Here is a 19255-nt window from a genome sequence, read left to right as displayed (position 1 = left end):
TTTTCAAAAAACTAAGACGGTGAAAGTTTTGCCTTGTCCAAGAGCTTTAAAATGAGTCCCCACAAGTGGTAGATCAGAAAAGAATTGTAGGAATTTGAGAGTCTGAATATCAGTCCAGGAGGCGTGTTCTACCTTAAAATGACAGAGCTCCATCGGCTGTAATTTGTTGTCATATATTCTATGGTTATTGTTGTGTTCTGTGATATGCTCCATCTTGCTCTACTCCAAAAGTGATGTCAACAAGACTGATATTCAACTTGCCAACACAACCTATATGAGCATGAAGTCCAACATTTCTTGTTGACAACTGAAGTTTAATCCTCACTAGTAGAGTTTTAAGTCACCTAAGGATGTAAAATTGGAAAACTACTGGTATTGTCATATTTTTGAGTGAGAGATTTTTGAATTCAAACCCATGAAAGTAATCAAAAATTCAAGACAAAGGATGGTGTTACCATGCTCGATTTTTTTACCAAACGACTATCAAGATTCACAGTTTTTCACCAAAATCACTAAAAACCAATATACAAGCCATACACGTTAATATAATGAATGAAATTTTCACATTCTCATCATACAATGCACAAAACCTTGGAAAGTAAAGATTTTTAATATAAAAGAAAAAATGTGTAAACGAATTGAATAATTTATTTTTTACCAAATTTGATAAAATTAAACTAAAATTTTAGGTATTTAGGGTTTTATTTGATTTAACATCAAACCTACCATTGTCAATTTTGTCAGCTTTTAATAAATTTTTACCCTTGTCTTGTAAAACATGATTTTTGGGTAAGTAAACATGCTTAATTTTCACCTTTTGGCAAAATGTACGCCATGAATTTATATATTTCATACGCTCTCACGACCGCCGTTTGGGGGGTTTTTTAGATTGTTTAAACTGATTCAATTGACCTAGCCAGGTTTGGATTAACTCCATTAACTAACCACTAATAACAGCTCCCAAAAGCCAGATCATTTTGGGCAAGTCACTGTGCCAGATATTTCACTGTTCGGCAAAATGTAGACAGGAATTCATATATTTCATTCATTCTTTAACCCTTTGAGTGATGTAATTTTTCCCACCAAAATTTTAGTGCAACATTTTACCAATCTTTAATTTTTCCGTATTTGTTTAGATAATTTTGGAGCAAATGGATATCACATTTAATAAGCTAGGTTTTGATCAAAATTTTGAAAAAATTGGACAAAATTTGACTGGGGTATATTTTGTAAAGGTGACAAAAATTGACTTTGGCGCTCAAAGGGTTAATATGATCGATCACTGGCAGGGCGCTCTTCAGATGGTTGTAACTGACCTCATTGACCCAACCAGCTTTGAATTAACTCCATCAGCCAAACTGATCCCAAAAGCCATGCAGCTAATGCATTTAAAATGACACAAAAAAAAGACATGGGTGAAAGCTCAGCAGAAAAATGTTGAACCAATTTTAAGGACTTAATGAAGGATTTTCCGGCTCTACAAACTGAAAACGACATCGTGTGTGGAAGTGCTACGTGCAACCACAGAATTTACAATATGCGTCGTAAAAACGTAGTGTCAAACATATGCATGCAGGTCTGTGCAATATGTTTTTTTCCTCCACCTTTATACTTTTACAAGCAATGCAAGAAAATGCAATTGATTTTGGAGAACAAAAAATATGAAAATATAACAAAATTTACTGATATTGTCCCTTTAACTGTATTTATACATGTACTTTTCAGATGTTATTCTGGTACCTGAAATGCCATTGTTTTAATTGTTCTGTGTACATGTATATAACAGACTGCTGATTTTGGACAAAATGCACAAAAATATAAAGTCCTCAGAATGCAATTTGTCATATACTGATTAGTGAACAAAATGGAATACATGAATTATGTAGAGAAAAAAACGAACAATACATATTCACATAAAAAAGTACGCATGATGTATGACAGTTCGTTTGATCAGAAGTAACACCTCGATTATTGATTCAGTGACAATGCTTTGGCGTAGGAAGTGAATGACGCATTCTTGATTTTGTTTGAGTTTAACCGGTTTTAAAACCACACCTTTGTCCCGGCATTCTCATAAACTTACATTCCGCAAACATTTTAAGACATCCCTTACGAAAGATCAAAATTTGCCACAAGTTTGCATTCCTTATTGTTACAAACTTGATACAAATTCTGACATCCAAACAAGCACCAATCTTGCTAGTCAGTTATATACACTTTGATTCAAAAATAGGCTAAGTTTGCAGCAAGTATGTGTGGAGAGTGTGATGAACATTGCACCAAGTTTGTACAGAGAATGTAGAGGTCATTTTGTTTTTGATTGTATTGAGTGTGCACCAAGCTTGGAGATGTGGTTGGGGGGGGGGGGGGGGGGGATTCAATATCGTGGGCATGGTATCTGTTGCCTTAGCAACAACAGACATATACTGTTGCCCTGGTTACATTTCAGGGGATTTAGATGATCGTAATTCCTGACAGCGTCTTTTTCAAAGTAATGCTCACACAACATGTGGTACATGACATCATCGTGCTGCTACTCCCCATTGTATTGTATACAAATGATAATTTCTAAACTGGCTTATAAATGTACACTCTTTAGATATGTTTACCTTGTGAGCAGCAGATTCTAAAATTCACCTTAGAGTCATGTATCCAGATGTTAGGTTGAACATCTATGAAAAAGTTGAGAGGATATTACTACATCCAACACGCACTCACCCTACGACACATTCAACTATACTACACTGTAAAAAAAAAAACTTCTCACACAATAAATTTTGTTAACTAAAAAACACAATATATTACTGCAGAATAAAACAGTATCTCTACTATAATAAACATACAATCTTTGTACTTTATACATAAATTGAGCTGTAAAATATATTCTTTTTGGCATATATGTACAGTACACTCTAATTCAAAACATTCCCTGACAATGGAATTTAGATTGAAAAATGGTAAATTCTGTCTCTTTAAAGAAGATCATACAGATCACAATTTTTTTAAATGTGTACCAAATAGAAACTGAGTGGTGAAAAAATATTAAAGTCTCATAGATAGTTAACTATGAAAAACTTATTCAAAAATTTTGTAATTTTTGTGACATATATGCTTTTGTTGACTAATAAAATTCACTTTAAACATTTCAAAATACCTTTCCGATTGAATGTACATGGAAAACATACGAGTTTTAACTTAATGTTGTATTATTACATGTTCAAATCAAAACGCAAAATCATCGAAAAACATTGTCCAGAGCTACAAAAAAAATAAAAATAAAAACTTCATGGGATGACCTTGACTTAACAGCGATATTTGAACAGACACTTAGTGTTCAGTCCAACTTCAAAAAGCAAACAACTAAACACACACACATTCCACATCACTTGGATGATAGATTAGTTCCGCCGAGTCCAAAATATTGTTTCCACCGTAAGATACTGACAACTGTGACGAAAATAACTCTGCCATGTCCGATTTGTCCAATGCACAGCATGCAGTGGAGTTTCTATCATAAGAACCAATGCAATGATCGATAGGGACAGTCTCACTTCTTGTCATCATGATGTTCTCAATGAACAGTGGTTGGTTTGAAATGGTCCTCTGTGGCATGGAAAGTGTCAAAGCAGCAAACTCTAGCTTGAAACTTAACTGAAATCCCGCGGAATTGTCCAAGGTCATTTGAGTGTATTAACGGACATCCATGATCCACTGAATGTGTTTAACTTACATAAACTCTCGGTGTCGAACGGAGGCAATGTGTCCTTCATCAAACAACAATTGTACTCCCAAATCTCTTCTTTGTTCCCTTAATCGTCGGATGACAGAAATAGTCTACAATTTCTCCCCAAAACGGCAGGTAAAAACGTTGTAAATTTGACTGCTGAAGCAGTGCATGATCCATGACTTGCTATGGTGCAGTGGAATTCAAATGCTGGTGTTGGCCAAATTAGCCAATCAAGTGTCTCTCTTCACGACATGTGATCTTGTAAGGTCGAAGTTCAAATACATAATAGGCTGTGTGACCTGTGACCTCGATGCTCTCATTTATCTGAAACGTCAGTTTCTCGAGAAATGGGAGAGTATATTACTTTTTTACAAACTTTTATGCACTTGAAATCAATCATTTGAAGACATTTGGTGTCAGCTGGGATCCATGGTCTTTTGGACATGTGTAATAATGCAAGTAATCATTTATAGCCGTGGCAATGACTTTTCCCTGCTCTGAGCGTACTCAGTACTGGTATGAGTGTGAATGTGTTTTGGCGGACACATGACAGGTACTTTCAGTGGTTACGACTAGTGAACGGAACAAAAAAGTCTTTAAATGGAATTCGAGTACCATTTTTGGATCCTTATCATTTAAAATATGTCCAAGGAAATTGTTTGAAAAATGGCAGCTTAGTTGACTTTTGATGTTTTTCATTCATGATGTTGCAATGGTTTGATATGGAGGTAGCTACCTCAATGGTTTTTATAAATTTGTGCATTCCACGCGTAACCTAATTCATATGTGTTTAACACCGAGAGTATTTAAAAAATTTTGAATAAAAAAGAATTAATTTGTCATTTTGTACAATGAACACAGGGTACGTAGTTCGATCATTGTTTCAATTCTGTGACAAAACAGTGCCACGTGGGACAGCTAAAAAAATCTGAAGTTCGTACCAAACTTGATTTGTATTTCATATATATCTACAAGCTTGGTACAAATGTCACAACTACCATGGTGAAAATCCCATAGTGTGTACCAAACTAGTACAAACTTGGTGCATATTTCACATGTTCAATTAAAGTGTGTATCAAATTTGTAACATATATGTACTAATATGTAGCAAGTTTTGATCTTTTCGTACGGGATATCCCTTCACCATAAATGTACGAACGACGCAACAGAAAACCTTAGCAGTCATTCGGCGAAAAAACAAAACGACCATTGACAGAATGTCTCCTCTGGAACTGTGCGACCTAGCAATGGATCCATGATTTGTTTGCTGTTCTGACACATGGTGGCAGTTCGTAACTTTCGTTGAGGCAAGCTGGTGTGATGCCATTGACAATTGCATGTGGAATGCATAATGAGCATAGCTTCACTCAAGTTTTTAAACACAGATAAACTGCTGTCTTTTTTATTGAAAATTTGCACTTCCATTTTGCATTTAAAGGGTCAGTGGCTGTACCTTTTGATGGTTTTTTTTTCATTATTTTTGTTTTTGTATGTCAATCGCAAGTTCTTGCTCTACGCCCCAAGCATGTTGAAACACCAATTACGGTATTTAGCTTGTCAACACAGCATCTATACATGTAAAATGCACTGTTATTGTTTATAGTTGAATTCTGGTCCGGACCAGAATTGGCTCGTCAACAACAACAATGAAGTTTACACATGTACAAGCTGAGTATACAAGCTTAAGACATAAAACTCTGACTTAATCATTTCTACTTCCTTCATTATCATTGAACTTGAAGGGCTGAGGGAAGTTACCGTAGTACAACCCTAATACAATTCATATACATTGTTGGAAATATCCAACCCCTTACACCCCAGGACGGGTAAAATTTTTGTCGGGCAAACGAAATTTGCAGTTAATTTTTCCCATGTAGAGGTGGATATTGTTTCAAATTTGAGGTTTGCCCTGACCAGAGGCAAGGTATGCAGTACATGAGACATAATTATCAGGGCAGACACTGATTTTCCTGGTTGGCAACTTTTCCAATTTTTCTGTTTGGATTTCCTCGTGATAATCTTCCATGACTATGAAAGGGTAACTTCTTTTCTTTTCAAATTACTTGATTTACCATGCCTGTAGTCATGAGACAACCCTTTGAGTGCTGTAATTTTACCCATCAAAATTTAGTGCAACAATAAATTTTTCTATAATTTTTTGATACTTTTGGACCAAATGGACATCATATTTCACTGGCAACAGGTTTTTATCAAAATTTTAGCAAAAATCTGAAAGAAATTGACTTAAGGCAACCAAAATTGACTTTGGCGCTCAAAGGGTTAAGGACACTAAACTTCTTACCAAAATTATCCTCATTCTACCTGGTACGTTTCTACTTTGGCGCATGCGTTTCCCGGTTCCTGGGTCACATTGTCTTCCAGCGACGGCGGTATGTGAAGAATAACAGTGTTCATGTCCTCCTGCTGGCAGTCAGATCGGGCAACTTCAAACTTGTTCACTTCCTGAAGATCCTGTACATCGACTCCCTGGTAGTGTTCTATGGTAGGCACTTGGTTATCTCTCGGTCTGAAGCACTCTTGATACTTCTCAACGTCGACTCGCAGTCTCTTTATTATTTCCTTGGCATCCTCAGGGATCTCCTCGTAATTCCGCTTGACAAACTGATGCGAGCGCCTCCCGTTCTGCGGGTGTGATTTCAGCTCCACTGATCCGAACCCCATGGCGGCTATCTTGCTGACAAACTCCTTTGCGCTCTCTGTGCTGAATGCATTTTTCACCCCGTTCTGACGCGGCATCATTTTCTTCTGTGAGATGGTGGACAGCGACAGCGATGGCAGGGGAAATTCTAAGATCTTTTTGATCTTCTTTGGATAGTGCATGAGTACCTCCTGTGAGGTCATCTTGCTGAGGGGCTGGACCCTGCCGCCAAAAGTTCGTCGGTTCACCATGTACCTCGGCTTGATGCTGGTGCCTTGCCGCTTGCTGATTGACTGTATCCCACTCGGTCGCATCTGATGATTAAATGAGCCGTGCTTGTACCTCGCTTCACTCACCGTATGTGGAGTGAAGTTCATGGTGCTTGTTGACATGCTACTGACCGTCCGTGGTGAAGTAACGATGATGTTCGTTGGTACCGGCTCTGGCGCCGACGACACTGCCATCATGTTCACATTTGCGGTGTTCGGGACATATCTCATCGCCTCTGCTGTGGTTCCCACATCCGTCACGAGACGCACTTCTGCAGGCAACATGGCAAGTTTCTGTTGAATCGCATAATCTACGATGACCCTCGCACACCACACTTTGTCCATAGTTATCGTCTGATTCCATCGACGCCGACTGACTTCCTCGTTTCGGGCCACGACATTAAAGGCATTCTCCAGGGCCTGTAGGGTACCTGATAACCGCCCAATCTGCCCAATAGCCTTGCTGAAAAGACTGTGGCAATCCTCGCTTGCTGGAAACTCGGAAATCCGCCTCCGAAACTCATCATGGTAGTCCCCGAAAAGCTGTAAAGCCTCTGTATTAAAGCTGTACACTATGGGTGACTGTGTGGTTGTCGCTTCAGGTTGATGGATACGCCTCAAGACATTATACACCTTCTTCAGTTTGGGTATGTGATCAGGAACAGCTCGGTAGTCGTTAAAGTTGTACGAAACTGATGGTGGTATGAAAACCAGAAACCTATCAAACAGGCAGGCAGTGTCCGTTTTCTGCATTATTTCAATAAGCGAGGTCAGGCTTGTGAATCCACTTAAGTTCAGGCAAGTTTTGTCCATGAAGTCAGCTGACTCATTTGCATGATTGCTCCAAGATACGCCATCGTACAGCGACGACAGTGTGTTCGTATTTAACAATGTACAACCCCCTGCACTGGACTCCAGCCTTTGAAATACACTGGAGATGTCATCAAACAAACAAATCATCTGTCTGCCGCTCTTTGACATGACAGTCTGAACGTTTTCCAAGTTGTCCATGTACAGACGCGGAAGATGCCCCGGAGAGATCCCGGGAACGAGTCGCTTGATTTCCTGATGTAGCTCAGATTGAATTTCCTGGATCGGTTGGAGAATACGCCCCAAGGCTGCTGTCTTCTTCTCACCACGCTTTGCTGCAATCATAGTCCACAGTATGGCAGGTTCTTTCCATTCGGCGTTGATCCGGATGACTGCGTTGTTACCCATCATGCTGGCACAGACAGACAGTAAAGGGAAAAAGATGAACTCTTTAGGACATCCGACTGCATTGGCCAGGGCTTCCACTGTGGTGAAGACACTCTCACCGGCAACTTGTTGAATATCCAGAGAGACACGCTGAGCCGCTTCAATTTGCTGTTTGAATGTTTCTGTTGTACATCCAGCCATGGTTTGACTATTTCTAACAATTTAATGTTAATAGCGTGGGCACTTAGTTTTCCAAAGCTGTTCCCAAATCCAACTCCACTTTTATAACATTACCAAACTCCACGTTCGTAGGATCATCTGTAAATAAATATTTCAAGAATAAACTTCAATGTGGCAAAAGTTATGAATACTGTATCTAGAATTATCCTTGGGTGTATCTCATGTGTTGATTTCAAAAGATTTCACAAGACCAGCAACTAAATTACATGAATTAGACTATGCCTTTAAGTATGAGTTGTATGTTTCCTGAAATGGATAACAAACAAATATCTCTAAAATTTACACTTTGGTTAAAAAAGCACTTTTTTCACATACAAAATTCACCAGTAACACAAGTTAAATTCATATGACCATACACAACTGAAAATTCTTGTTTCATATATCTGTGCATTTGGTTGTCGTTTTTTTGTACAGTATGTCTACTTCACTGCTACACCTGTTTCTGGTCATTTTGTAGCTACACAATACATACAGGGCTTGTAGCAGTGACAATACACAAAGTCAACTGGATTATTTGTCTACAAAACAATATACCCGTATTTGTTTGTCTACAAAACAATATACCTGTATTTGTTTGAATATTTTGCATTCTATAAAATGGAAAGATTCATCCGTGTGCGGGTGTTCCATCAGTGGCCCTTGAATAAGCGTAAAATTCTTTGTATACAAAAATTTCTGGAGGATGGAGTATATCTGGTATTATTTATTTCAGTTGATGCAGCAGAACAAAAGACATGTATCCTATTTCAGATATTTGCAGCATATACCACATTTTTATTTTTTAACCCTTTGAGTGCCAAAGTCAATTTTTGTCACCTTTACAAAATATACCCCTGTCAAATTTTTTCAGATTTTGCTTAAATTTTGATAAAAAACTGTAGCCATTGAAATGTGATGTCTATTTGCTTCAAAATTATAAAAACAAATACAGAAAACTCATAAAAATTGGTAAAATGTTGCACGAAAATTTTGGTGGGAAAATTTACAGCACTCGAGTCAAAGGGTTAAGTTCCATAAGCGGTAACTTTGTTCTGGTCTCAAAATTATGTTGAAATGCCCTGGTGTTCCATCAGTCAACACAGCCATTACTGTATGTGTGTGTTATGCTCAATGTTTACCAATCAATAAATCATGGACAAGTATTCATTTTCCTACGATAATATTGTATTGCATGTGTTTTGCTCGGAAGTCTAACACTCAAATACTCTCCATTTCAACAAACTTTGGCGAGAAGAAGAAATGCACAAAAGAAAAACACTGAAAATATTATAAAAAGTTACAGTTATTGTCCTTTTTAAAGTATTACACAACTTTATTGAAACTGGAGGCGACTATATCTTATAGTAATAACAAAATTGGATGCATTTTCCATTATATTATGCATTAATTAAATATTCGTGCACAGAATTTTAAATGTGACACTCTGAGGAGTTGGACTAGCTTTCATCTATTTCAAGTTAGAATGTGCTTCAGGGACAGATATTTAATTCAATTTTCAATTCCTTACTCTTGGAGTAAGGACAATTTTCACCATATATTCAATTTAAGTTTTAATACTTTTCTTGTCTACCACATTTTGGGGGCTCATTTTAAAACTCTCGGTTTTTGAAAATCTAAAGTTTATGCTTCCCTATGGAGGTAATACGGTGATGGCCGCTATTTTGAATTTTAAATGTCGGGAGTTGTTTAGGTAATTTGTTTATGTACGGTAGTACCGAACTGTGTGACCCCTGATTTTTTATTCTTGACTTTTAGTAAGAGAACGGTTGAAGGTTTCATCCAGGACATTTAGAGCAAATGCTTGTCTTTCACTTTTGAGGCATATACTGCCTTAATACCATAACATCTGTAGTCAAAAGAATGGAAGAAATTAAGCATTTTTTGGAGCCTTACAGGGCCAGTAGCTATATATTTAATCTCATTTGTACCTCACTTCTAAAACTTTGATGATTTTTTTTCACAATTTTTGTTTAAAATGTCAACTATAGTTTCTTGATACAGGTATTCAGCTTGTCAACTCAGCTTTTACCTGTGTAGACTCATAGACAGTTAAGGAGGGCGTTACTGTCTGTGCTAGACTGCATTGCTATTGTTGATGAGCGCATTCTTGTCTGGACGGGAATTCAAATGTAAACAATAACAATGCATTTTACACTATGGACGCTGTGTTGACAAATTAAATAGAAAGTGTTTGAAAATACTTTTGGGGATTGAACAATAACTTGCATTTGACATACAAAAAAAACGTGGAAATAAAAAAAAATGAAAAGTTACCGCACCTTTCCCTTTAACTAGATATCAAATAACATCAGTCATTGATACATTATCGCCTAATATAGACAATATTAGAGCAGGAAATTATCAGCCTGTTCTGAGAATTTTGAGGATCATTCTGGAAAAACCGGGCCGAAATGACACCACCACGATTTCATTACGATCTTGAAACTCTCTTGATATGACTTTGATTTTGACTTTCTATTGATGGCGATGAACCAGGAGAGAAAAAAATGTAGTTCTCTTTGTTTAACAGTAATAAACCTGTGAATGATCATCGGACCATGGCAGTAATACATTGTCTACACCGAGAGCATCAGATCATCACGATCATGGATACACTCGTTGGTACCGTGTACATGTACTCAGTCTCCATAATGATTTAGTCCGTGGGCTGGAGGGGCCCACCGTGCACCCCCCCACATCCCTACTACTTGGGTATTTTTTTGTTCTTTAGGACCTGCTGAACAAGAAAAAAGATGTTAACATTGGATATTTTGGGATGCACTACCTATCTCGGCTGGTTTTTGATTTGCATGTACCGCAAAAAATGACGAAAAATGGGTAGGGGTAGGGGGTACTATATCCTCCCCTACATTGAGTAAACTAGCATGAAATAGCACAAACCATACATTTTTGGAAAGCTGAGATTCTGCTCTTTATGAGAAATACCAACTTTAGCAAAATTAATTTGTGTACATAGAATAGGACGACTTTAAAATGAATTTTTTTGACAATTTTGAAATTTTTTACCCAAAATACCATGTAACAATTGTGATTTACTTGTTATTAAGCAAAATTTTGACAGCTTTTTGTGTTTGAATTATTTATTCCCACATATTAAACAAGAAAAAAAGTGTTAACATTAGATATTTAACTATACACTACTTCTCTTGAGTCAATTTGAATTGCGTGTATCTGTATGGGGTGTGCAAAAGCTAGGGGTAGGGGTACAACATTCTTTCCTTGATGAAGTAAACTGGCTTGAAATGCCATATACCTTATAGTTTTAGAAAGCTTAGATACTGGTCTTTCTAAAATGCATAAAGTTTTAGTGAAAAAATATGACGTCATAGAATTGGATAACTTTGAATCGATTTTTTCTGGTAATTCAGTATTTTTAACCGGAAGAAAATACGATAACTATTGTTTCCTCCTTATGAAGCAAATCAAACACATTTATGGATGTTATTTACTAATTGCAATGTGCTGAAGAAGAAAATAAATGTCAAAATTGAGTATTTACCATGTATTATTGTCCCTAGTCACTAAAATAGCAAGTTTTGCTACATTGGTATATCGTGAATGGGCATTTTATTGTTATATGCAATGAACTAATGCACAGCCTTAAAAAGAAGACTCGAAAACGTGCACACATAGTCATATTGCCATTTTCTCTTTCAAGTAAATAGATTATAGACGACTGTCTATTGTTATAATTTAATTTTTAAATATTTTTCTATAAAATAATTTTGTTAAGCCGTATTTGGAAAATTGTCTATGCCTCCTTGTCTTACTTTATATACAGCAAGCATTACTAACAATATATTAGGCCGAGGCTAGAGGGGGCGTCTACGTGCACCTCCCCCCTCATCCCACAGGATAACAAACCTTTAATTTTCAGAAGCCTTGGGATCCCTAGAATAAGAAATGGGATTTTAACAGACAAAATATAGGGACTCAATAGCTGTTACGGTCATGTTTTGAAGGGTACCACAAAATCACGATTTTGTGACCCACGTGGATTTTTGTCAAACCTGTATCTTCTTGTACGTGATCTGCTGAGCTTACTGTTTAACATGACCTAGGTTATGGGGTATCATTAGAAAGGTGATTTATTCTTCTTGAAAATGATATATAGCAATATGCAATATCTTCTATAGTTTTCATGAAATAGGGCCATAATTTACCCATACCCAAAGTTTTATGTCACAAATTGCTGTCAAAACTAATCTAAATTCCACCAATTATTTACATATACATAATACAAAAGGCAATACTGTGTATTAACTTTGTGTTATTGGCTACAGGTACAAGTAGAAACTTGGAATAAACTTTCAACAGAAAAAATATTGGGATCCTGTAGCTGTAACAGTCATATTTTGAAGGGTACCGAAAAATAACTGTATGACTGACTCGCATTCGTTTTTGTTAAACCTGTCTTCTTGTAAGTCTTCTGCTGAGCTTATTTTGAACATAACGAGGCCAATGGGGTACCATTAGAAAGTTAATTTACTCTTCTTTAAAATGATATGTTGCAATATGCAATATCTTCTATAGTTTTCATGAAATAAAATCAAATCTTACCCCATACTCCAACGTTTTATGTCGCAAATTACCATCAAAACTAATCTCAAATTCTACCAATTATTTTCCCAGACACATTACAAAAGGCAATTCTTTGTATAAAATATATTTTATTTGGTACAGGGACATATTAAAAATATGAGTTAGACTTTTAAGAGACAAAATATTGGTATTGAATGACTGTTTCTGGCATGTTTTAAAGGGTACCGTGAAGTCAGAGTATTACCGACTCGCATATGTTTTTGTTAAATGTGTCGTCTTGTAAGTTTTCTGCTGAGCTTACTTTTTACCATAGCCTAGGTTATGGGGTGCCATTGGAAAGACAATTTATTTGGCTTTAAAATGACATATTGTAATATACAATATCTTCTATAGTTTTTATGAAATAGGACCAAACCTTACCCCATACCCCAAAGTTTTTTTTCACAAATTGCTGTCAAAACTAATCCTAAATTCTACTAATTATCTACCTAGACATTATACAAAGGGCAATGCTTTATATCAAATTTGTTTTATTTGATACAGGTAAATGTTAGAAACTTGAAATAAACTTTTAACAGAAAAATATCCAGATGCTGTAGCTGTAACAGTCATATTTTAAATGGTACTGCAAAATCACAGTACTGCCAACTCACATACATTTTTGTTAAACCTGTCTTCTTGTAAGTCTTCTACTGAGCTTACTTTTTAACATAATGTAGCAAGTTGGGCATCATTCGATAGGTAATTTACTCTTCTTTGAAATAATATATTGCAATATGCAATATCTTTTATAGTTTTCATGAAATAGGACCACAACTTACCCATACCCAAAGTTTTTATATTCCAAATGACCGTCAAAACAAATCTCAAATTCTGACAACTATTGACCGGGACATAATATAAAGGGCAATGATTTGTATTAAATTTAGTATATTTGCTTTAGGTTCATATTAGAAACTTGAAACGAACTTTTAATAGAAAAAATATTGTGATGCTGTAGCTGTAACAGTCATATTTTGAAGGGTACCATAAACTCACAGTATTGCCAACTCGCATACGTTTGGTTAAACCTGTCTTATTATAAGTCATCTGCTGAGCCTATTTTTTAATATAACCCGGCTATTGAGGTATCGTTAGAAAGGTATTTTTTTCTTCTTTGATATGACATATTGTAATATACAATATCTTCTAAAGTATTCAGGAAATAAGACCAAAACTTACCCCACACCCCTAAGTATATATTGCAAATTACTATCACTACTAATCTCAAATTCTACCAAACTTTTACCTAGACATACTACAAAAGGCAATGATTGGTATGAAATCTGTTTTATTTGCTACAGAGACATGTTACAAATATTAGATAGACTTTTAACAGACAAAATATTAGGAATGAATGGTTGTTGCTGTCATGTTTTGAAGGGTACTGTAAAGTCTAAGTCTTGCCCACTCGTATGTGTTTTTGTTTAAATGTGTCATCTTGTAAGTCATCTGCTGAGCTTACTTTTTACTCTAACCTATCTTATAGGCCATCATTGGAAAGAAAATTTATTTTGCCTTAAATTGACATATTGTAATATGAAATATCTTTAATAGTTTTCATGAAATAGGACCAGACTTACCCCATATCCCAAATTCGCAAACTGCAAAGTTTTCGAACAGAATTGTAGTTTGCAAATAAAACTAAGGGCTGGGGAAAGTTTTTTGCCATTTCATTACAACTTCAGATGATAATGCACTTTATCATATGCTAAAATAAAAAATGATAAAAGCTTTGTAATGATACCCTACAATCTGCGTTACGGATAAAATAAAGGTTGGCAGATAAATTTCATGGAAACTTGTTTAATAAAATTTCACGGGTTTCAGCAACATATATCCTGCTATCCTTCAAACTATGATGCTAACAGCTATTAAATCACAATAATTATCCTGTTAATGGTATCTTTCATAGTTGGAAATGTCTCTGTAACAAATAAAAAACATTTCATTCAAAGTTTGCCTTTTTTTATAGAATTTATCGAAATTAAATGCTAGTTTTGACAGTAATATACAACATAAAACTTTGGGGTATGGGGTTAAGTGTGGCCCTATTTCATAAAAACTACAGAAGATATTGTATATTACAATGTGTCATTTTAAAGCCAAATAAATTGTCTTTCCAATGGCACCCCATAACCTAGGCTATGGTAAAAAGTAAGCTCAGCAGAAAACTTACAAGACGACACATTTAACAAAAACATATGCGAGTCGGTAATACTCTGACTTCACGGTACCCTTTAAAACATGCCAGTAAGAGTCATTCAATACCAATATTTTGTCTCTTAAAAGTCTAACTCATATTTTTAACATGTCCCTGTACCAAATAAAATATATTTTATACAAAGAATTGCCTTTTGTAATGTGTCTAGGAAAATAATTGGTAGAATCTGAGATTAGTTTTGATGGTAATTTGCGACATAAAACATTGGAGTATGGGGTAAGATTTGATTTTATTTCATGAAAACTATAGAAGATATTGCATATTGCAACATATCATTTTAAAGAAGAGTAAATTAACTTTCTAATGGTACCCCATTGGCCTCGTTATGTTCAAAATAAGCTCAGCAGAAGACTTACAAGAAGACAGGTTTAACAAAAACGAATGCGAGTCAGTCATACAGTTATTTTTCGGTACCCTTCAAAATATGACTGTTACAGCTACAGGATCCCAATATTTTTTCTGTTGAAAGTTTATTCCAAGTTTCTACTTGTACCTGTAGCCAATAACACAAAGTTAATACACAGTATTGCCTTTTGTATTATGTATATGTAAATAATTGGTGGAATTTAGATTAGTTTTGACAGCAATTTGTGACATAAAACTTTGGGGTATGGGGTAAATTATGGCCCTATTTCATGAAAACTATAGAAGATATTGCATATTGCTATATATCATTTTCAAGAAGAATAAATCACCTTTCTAATGATACCCCATAACCTAGGTCATGTTAAACAGTAAGCTCAGCAGATCACGTACAAGAAGATAGGTTTGACAAAAATCCACGTGGGTCACAAAATCGTGATTTTGTGGTACCCTTCAAAACATGACCGTAACAGCTATTGAGTCCCTATATTTTGTCTGTTAAAATCCCATTTCTTATTCTAGGGATCCCAAGGCTTCTGAAAATTAAAGGTTTGTTATCCTGTGGGATGAGGGGGGAGGTGCACGTAGACGCCCCCTCTAGCCTCGGCCTAATATATTGTTAGTAATGCTTGCTGTATATAAAGTAAGACAAGGAGGCATAGACAATTTTCCAAATACGGCTTAACAAAATTATTTTATAGAAAAATATTTAAAAATTAAATTATAACAATAGACAGTCGTCTATAATCTATTTACTTGAAAGAGAAAATGGCAATATGACTATGTGTGCACGTTTTCGAGTCTTCTTTTTAAGGCTGTGCATTAGTTCATTGCATATAACAATAAAATGCCCATTCACGATATACCAATGTAGCAAAACTTGCTATTTTAGTGACTAGGGACAATAATACATGGTAAATACTCAATTTTGACATTTATTTTCTTCTTCAGCACATTGCAATTAGTAAATAACATCCATAAATGTGTTTGATTTGCTTCATAAGGAGGAAACAATAGTTATCGTATTTTCTTCCGGTTAAAAATACTGAATTACCAGAAAAAATCGATTCAAAGTTATCCAATTCTATGACGTCATATTTTTTCACTAAAACTTTATGCATTTTAGAAAGACCAGTATCTAAGCTTTCTAAAACTATAAGGTATATGGCATTTCAAGCCAGTTTACTTCATCAAGGAAAGAATGTTGTACCCCTACCCCTAGCTTTTGCACACCCCATACAGATACACGCAATTCAAAATTGACTCAAGGAGAAGTAGTGTATAGTTAAATATCTAATGTTAACACTTTTTTCTTGTTTAATGTGATGGAATAAATAATTCAAACACAAAAAGCTGTCAAAATTTTGCTTAATAACAAGTAAATCACAATTGTTACATGGTATTTTGGGTAAAAAATTTCAAAATTGTCAAAAAAATTCATTTTAAAGTCGTCCTATTCTATGTACACAAATTAATTTTGCTAAAGTGGTATTTCTCATAAAGAGCAGAATCTCAGCTTTCCAAAAATGTATGGTTTGTGCTATTTCATGCTAGTTTACTCAATGTAGGGGAGGATATAGTACCCCCTACCCCTACCCATTTTTCGCCATTTTTTGCGGTACATGCAAATCAAAAACCAGCCGAGATAGGTAGTGCATCCCAAAATATCCAATGTTAACATCTTTTTTCTTGTTCAGCAGGTCCTAAAGAACAAAAAAATACCCAAGTAGTAGGGATGTGGGGGGGGGTGCACGGTAGGCCCCTCCAGCCCACGGACTAATTTGGACGCGACCGAAACACGATGCGCGATGCAATATCAACGCATGCACTACTATATATCTTACGTTTGAAGAAATCGGCGACATGATAAACATTTTTAAAAAGTATGTTTACTTCTGAAGCTTGCAAATCAGCTCAGGCTACGTGTCATTACTTTAGTGTAACATCGACTACGGGCGTCGAGAGCACTGCATGCTGTCAGGTTCTTTCTTTCACTCTGATATCACACATGCGCACGCATTTCACGATAAGCATATGTTAAATATTTTTCCTAACAGTGACAAAAATACAATTGTTCTATTTTCGAGAAATCTTGGAATCTGAGTCTTTCATGGAAAACTTGGATTTTGCATATTTAAATAACCTTTCGTTGCACCAAACACAAGAATTTTATCTCGACAAATATATTCAGAAAATGGACATTCCTCGCCGATAAAGTTTCGCTATTTAGCACTGATAGCTTCACACACGCTATTTTGCATACAACGAGAGTAGCCATCTTGCTATTTAGCCACAAGGCTAACTCGCAAATCAGCTTATTTTGACGAAAGTGCGCGCTCGGAAAATTCGTTAACTTTCCATTTTACGCTGCAGATATAAGGGGAAGCATCCTGTAGCGGAGGAGTCAGAACTTACCCGGAAAGCGGATGATTAATATGCTGTTCTGAAGAGGCTTTTGTCTCCTTGCTTTGTCGCCATTTTCCGTATACGCTAATCTAGGGTATCATGAGCGCCCCCACAGATGGGCTTAATTCATAACTGGGCTTTCGTTTTAATTGCTTCTTACGCTCTCTTAGTTCTTGGACGATTTCATTTTAATTTGTTCTGATTTTAAAATTTGCGGATATAGTATAATTTATATATATGGATATACAGGTTTTGTAAAATGGCATTACTCAGTCTAGTATACCGGACAAAACTTCAGTATGACGCAAGGACAGCGGTGTTTTGACGATACATTGTCAACATTTTAGGACAGCAAACTGACACAAAAAGCACATGAAATTCCTGGTAACAAAAGGGAAAGTTACAAATACTAGTTTCTCAGAGTACGGCAGTTCGATCAACGAACAAATATTAAGATCAGTTTTCGAAAGGAGGAAACTGTCGGTAAAAGTATTCATTATTCACTGGAATTTAATTTCGCTATTTTGGCCGATAGATGCATTTTCTGAATTTTACTCTGATGAAACTCTATATGTTAATTGTTCTATTGTTTTACTAACAAATCAGTGCATTTAACTCCCCCTGAAAATGTCTTGAACATCAAATGGTGAAATGACATTGAAATCCCCATGAAATTAATGATTTACAGACAGTCGCAGGATTCTGTAAACATTAAATTTAATAAAAGGACTAGACCTCGAATTGAAACAACATATTTTATGTTCGACCTGTATTCTTCGAATATCTGATCAGTTACACGTAAATGGAGTCCGCCACTTGTGCACGCCCCACACAACAGATTAGGGAGCCGTCATTATGTACGGCCTGGGGGGTCGGATGAATTTCAAAGGAAACTCGAAACCCCCTGCCAACCGAGATAAATGTGAGTAACAATCCTCTCTGACACATAAATTTTGACTGAACCCTACTCAGAAAAGTTAAATATCAATACAATAAACTGTAAAATTTACAAAAATACAGCAATAGTAAAGACCTTTCAAATCCTGGTGTAGACCTACCCTGCTGGATCATCATGGGTTATCTCGTGACATTTGGAAAAGGTGACACTAACAAAATGAAATCAAAGCCACAACAAATGTTGATATAAAAGCTCACGCTATAACCAGTATCCAACCATATAGTATTGTTTAATTTGGATGGGTATCATGACAGGGTTTTCACTAGGATATCGGACTGGGCGCAATTTGAAAGTACAGGGGAGAACACACGAGAGGCTGAGGGGGACTGTGTCAGAGAAGGTGTCTCCTATCCTGCGTGGAAAATTTTGAGAAATTGATGTGTGCAATGTTGCAGTCTGATGCAATCTGAGAGGTCTTTTTTTAACTAAGTAAAACTGTTAGAACACCCCAGGGGAAGAGCAGAGAGGGGGTCCCCCCCCCCTTGCATCGAAAATTTGAGAAATTGATGTTTGCAATGGTGCAATCTGAGAGGGTTTTCAATTTATTTCGAACCAAAAAAATTGCGTAACCCCTCTTCTTTCTCGCCACATTTTGAGCAACCCCTTCCTG

The 19255-nt window shown here is 36.0% G+C and overlaps 1 protein-coding gene across 1 annotated transcript; it reads right to left on the bottom strand.

Annotated features, from left to right (window-relative positions):
* Positions 1–4897: 4897 nt before the first annotated feature.
* LOC139117121 (uncharacterized) lies at positions 4898–17799 on the bottom strand. Its single transcript, XM_070679965.1, has 2 exons — positions 17697–17799; positions 4898–8170 (listed from the first exon to the last, which is right to left on the bottom strand). The coding sequence occupies exon 2, from the start codon at positions 8051–8053 to the stop codon at positions 6041–6043; it is 2013 nt and encodes a 670-aa protein (XP_070536066.1). The 5' UTR covers positions 8054–8170; positions 17697–17799; the 3' UTR covers positions 4898–6040.
* Between the last annotated feature and the right edge of the window lie 1456 nt (positions 17800–19255).

Source organism: Ptychodera flava, chromosome 18 (genome assembly GCF_041260155.1).
Source record: "Ptychodera flava strain L36383 chromosome 18, AS_Pfla_20210202, whole genome shotgun sequence".
Classification (NCBI taxonomy): Eukaryota; Metazoa; Hemichordata; class Enteropneusta; family Ptychoderidae; genus Ptychodera; species Ptychodera flava.
The sequence above is the reverse complement of the archived record's forward strand: the minus strand, read 5'-3'. Positions and strand labels throughout refer to the sequence as shown.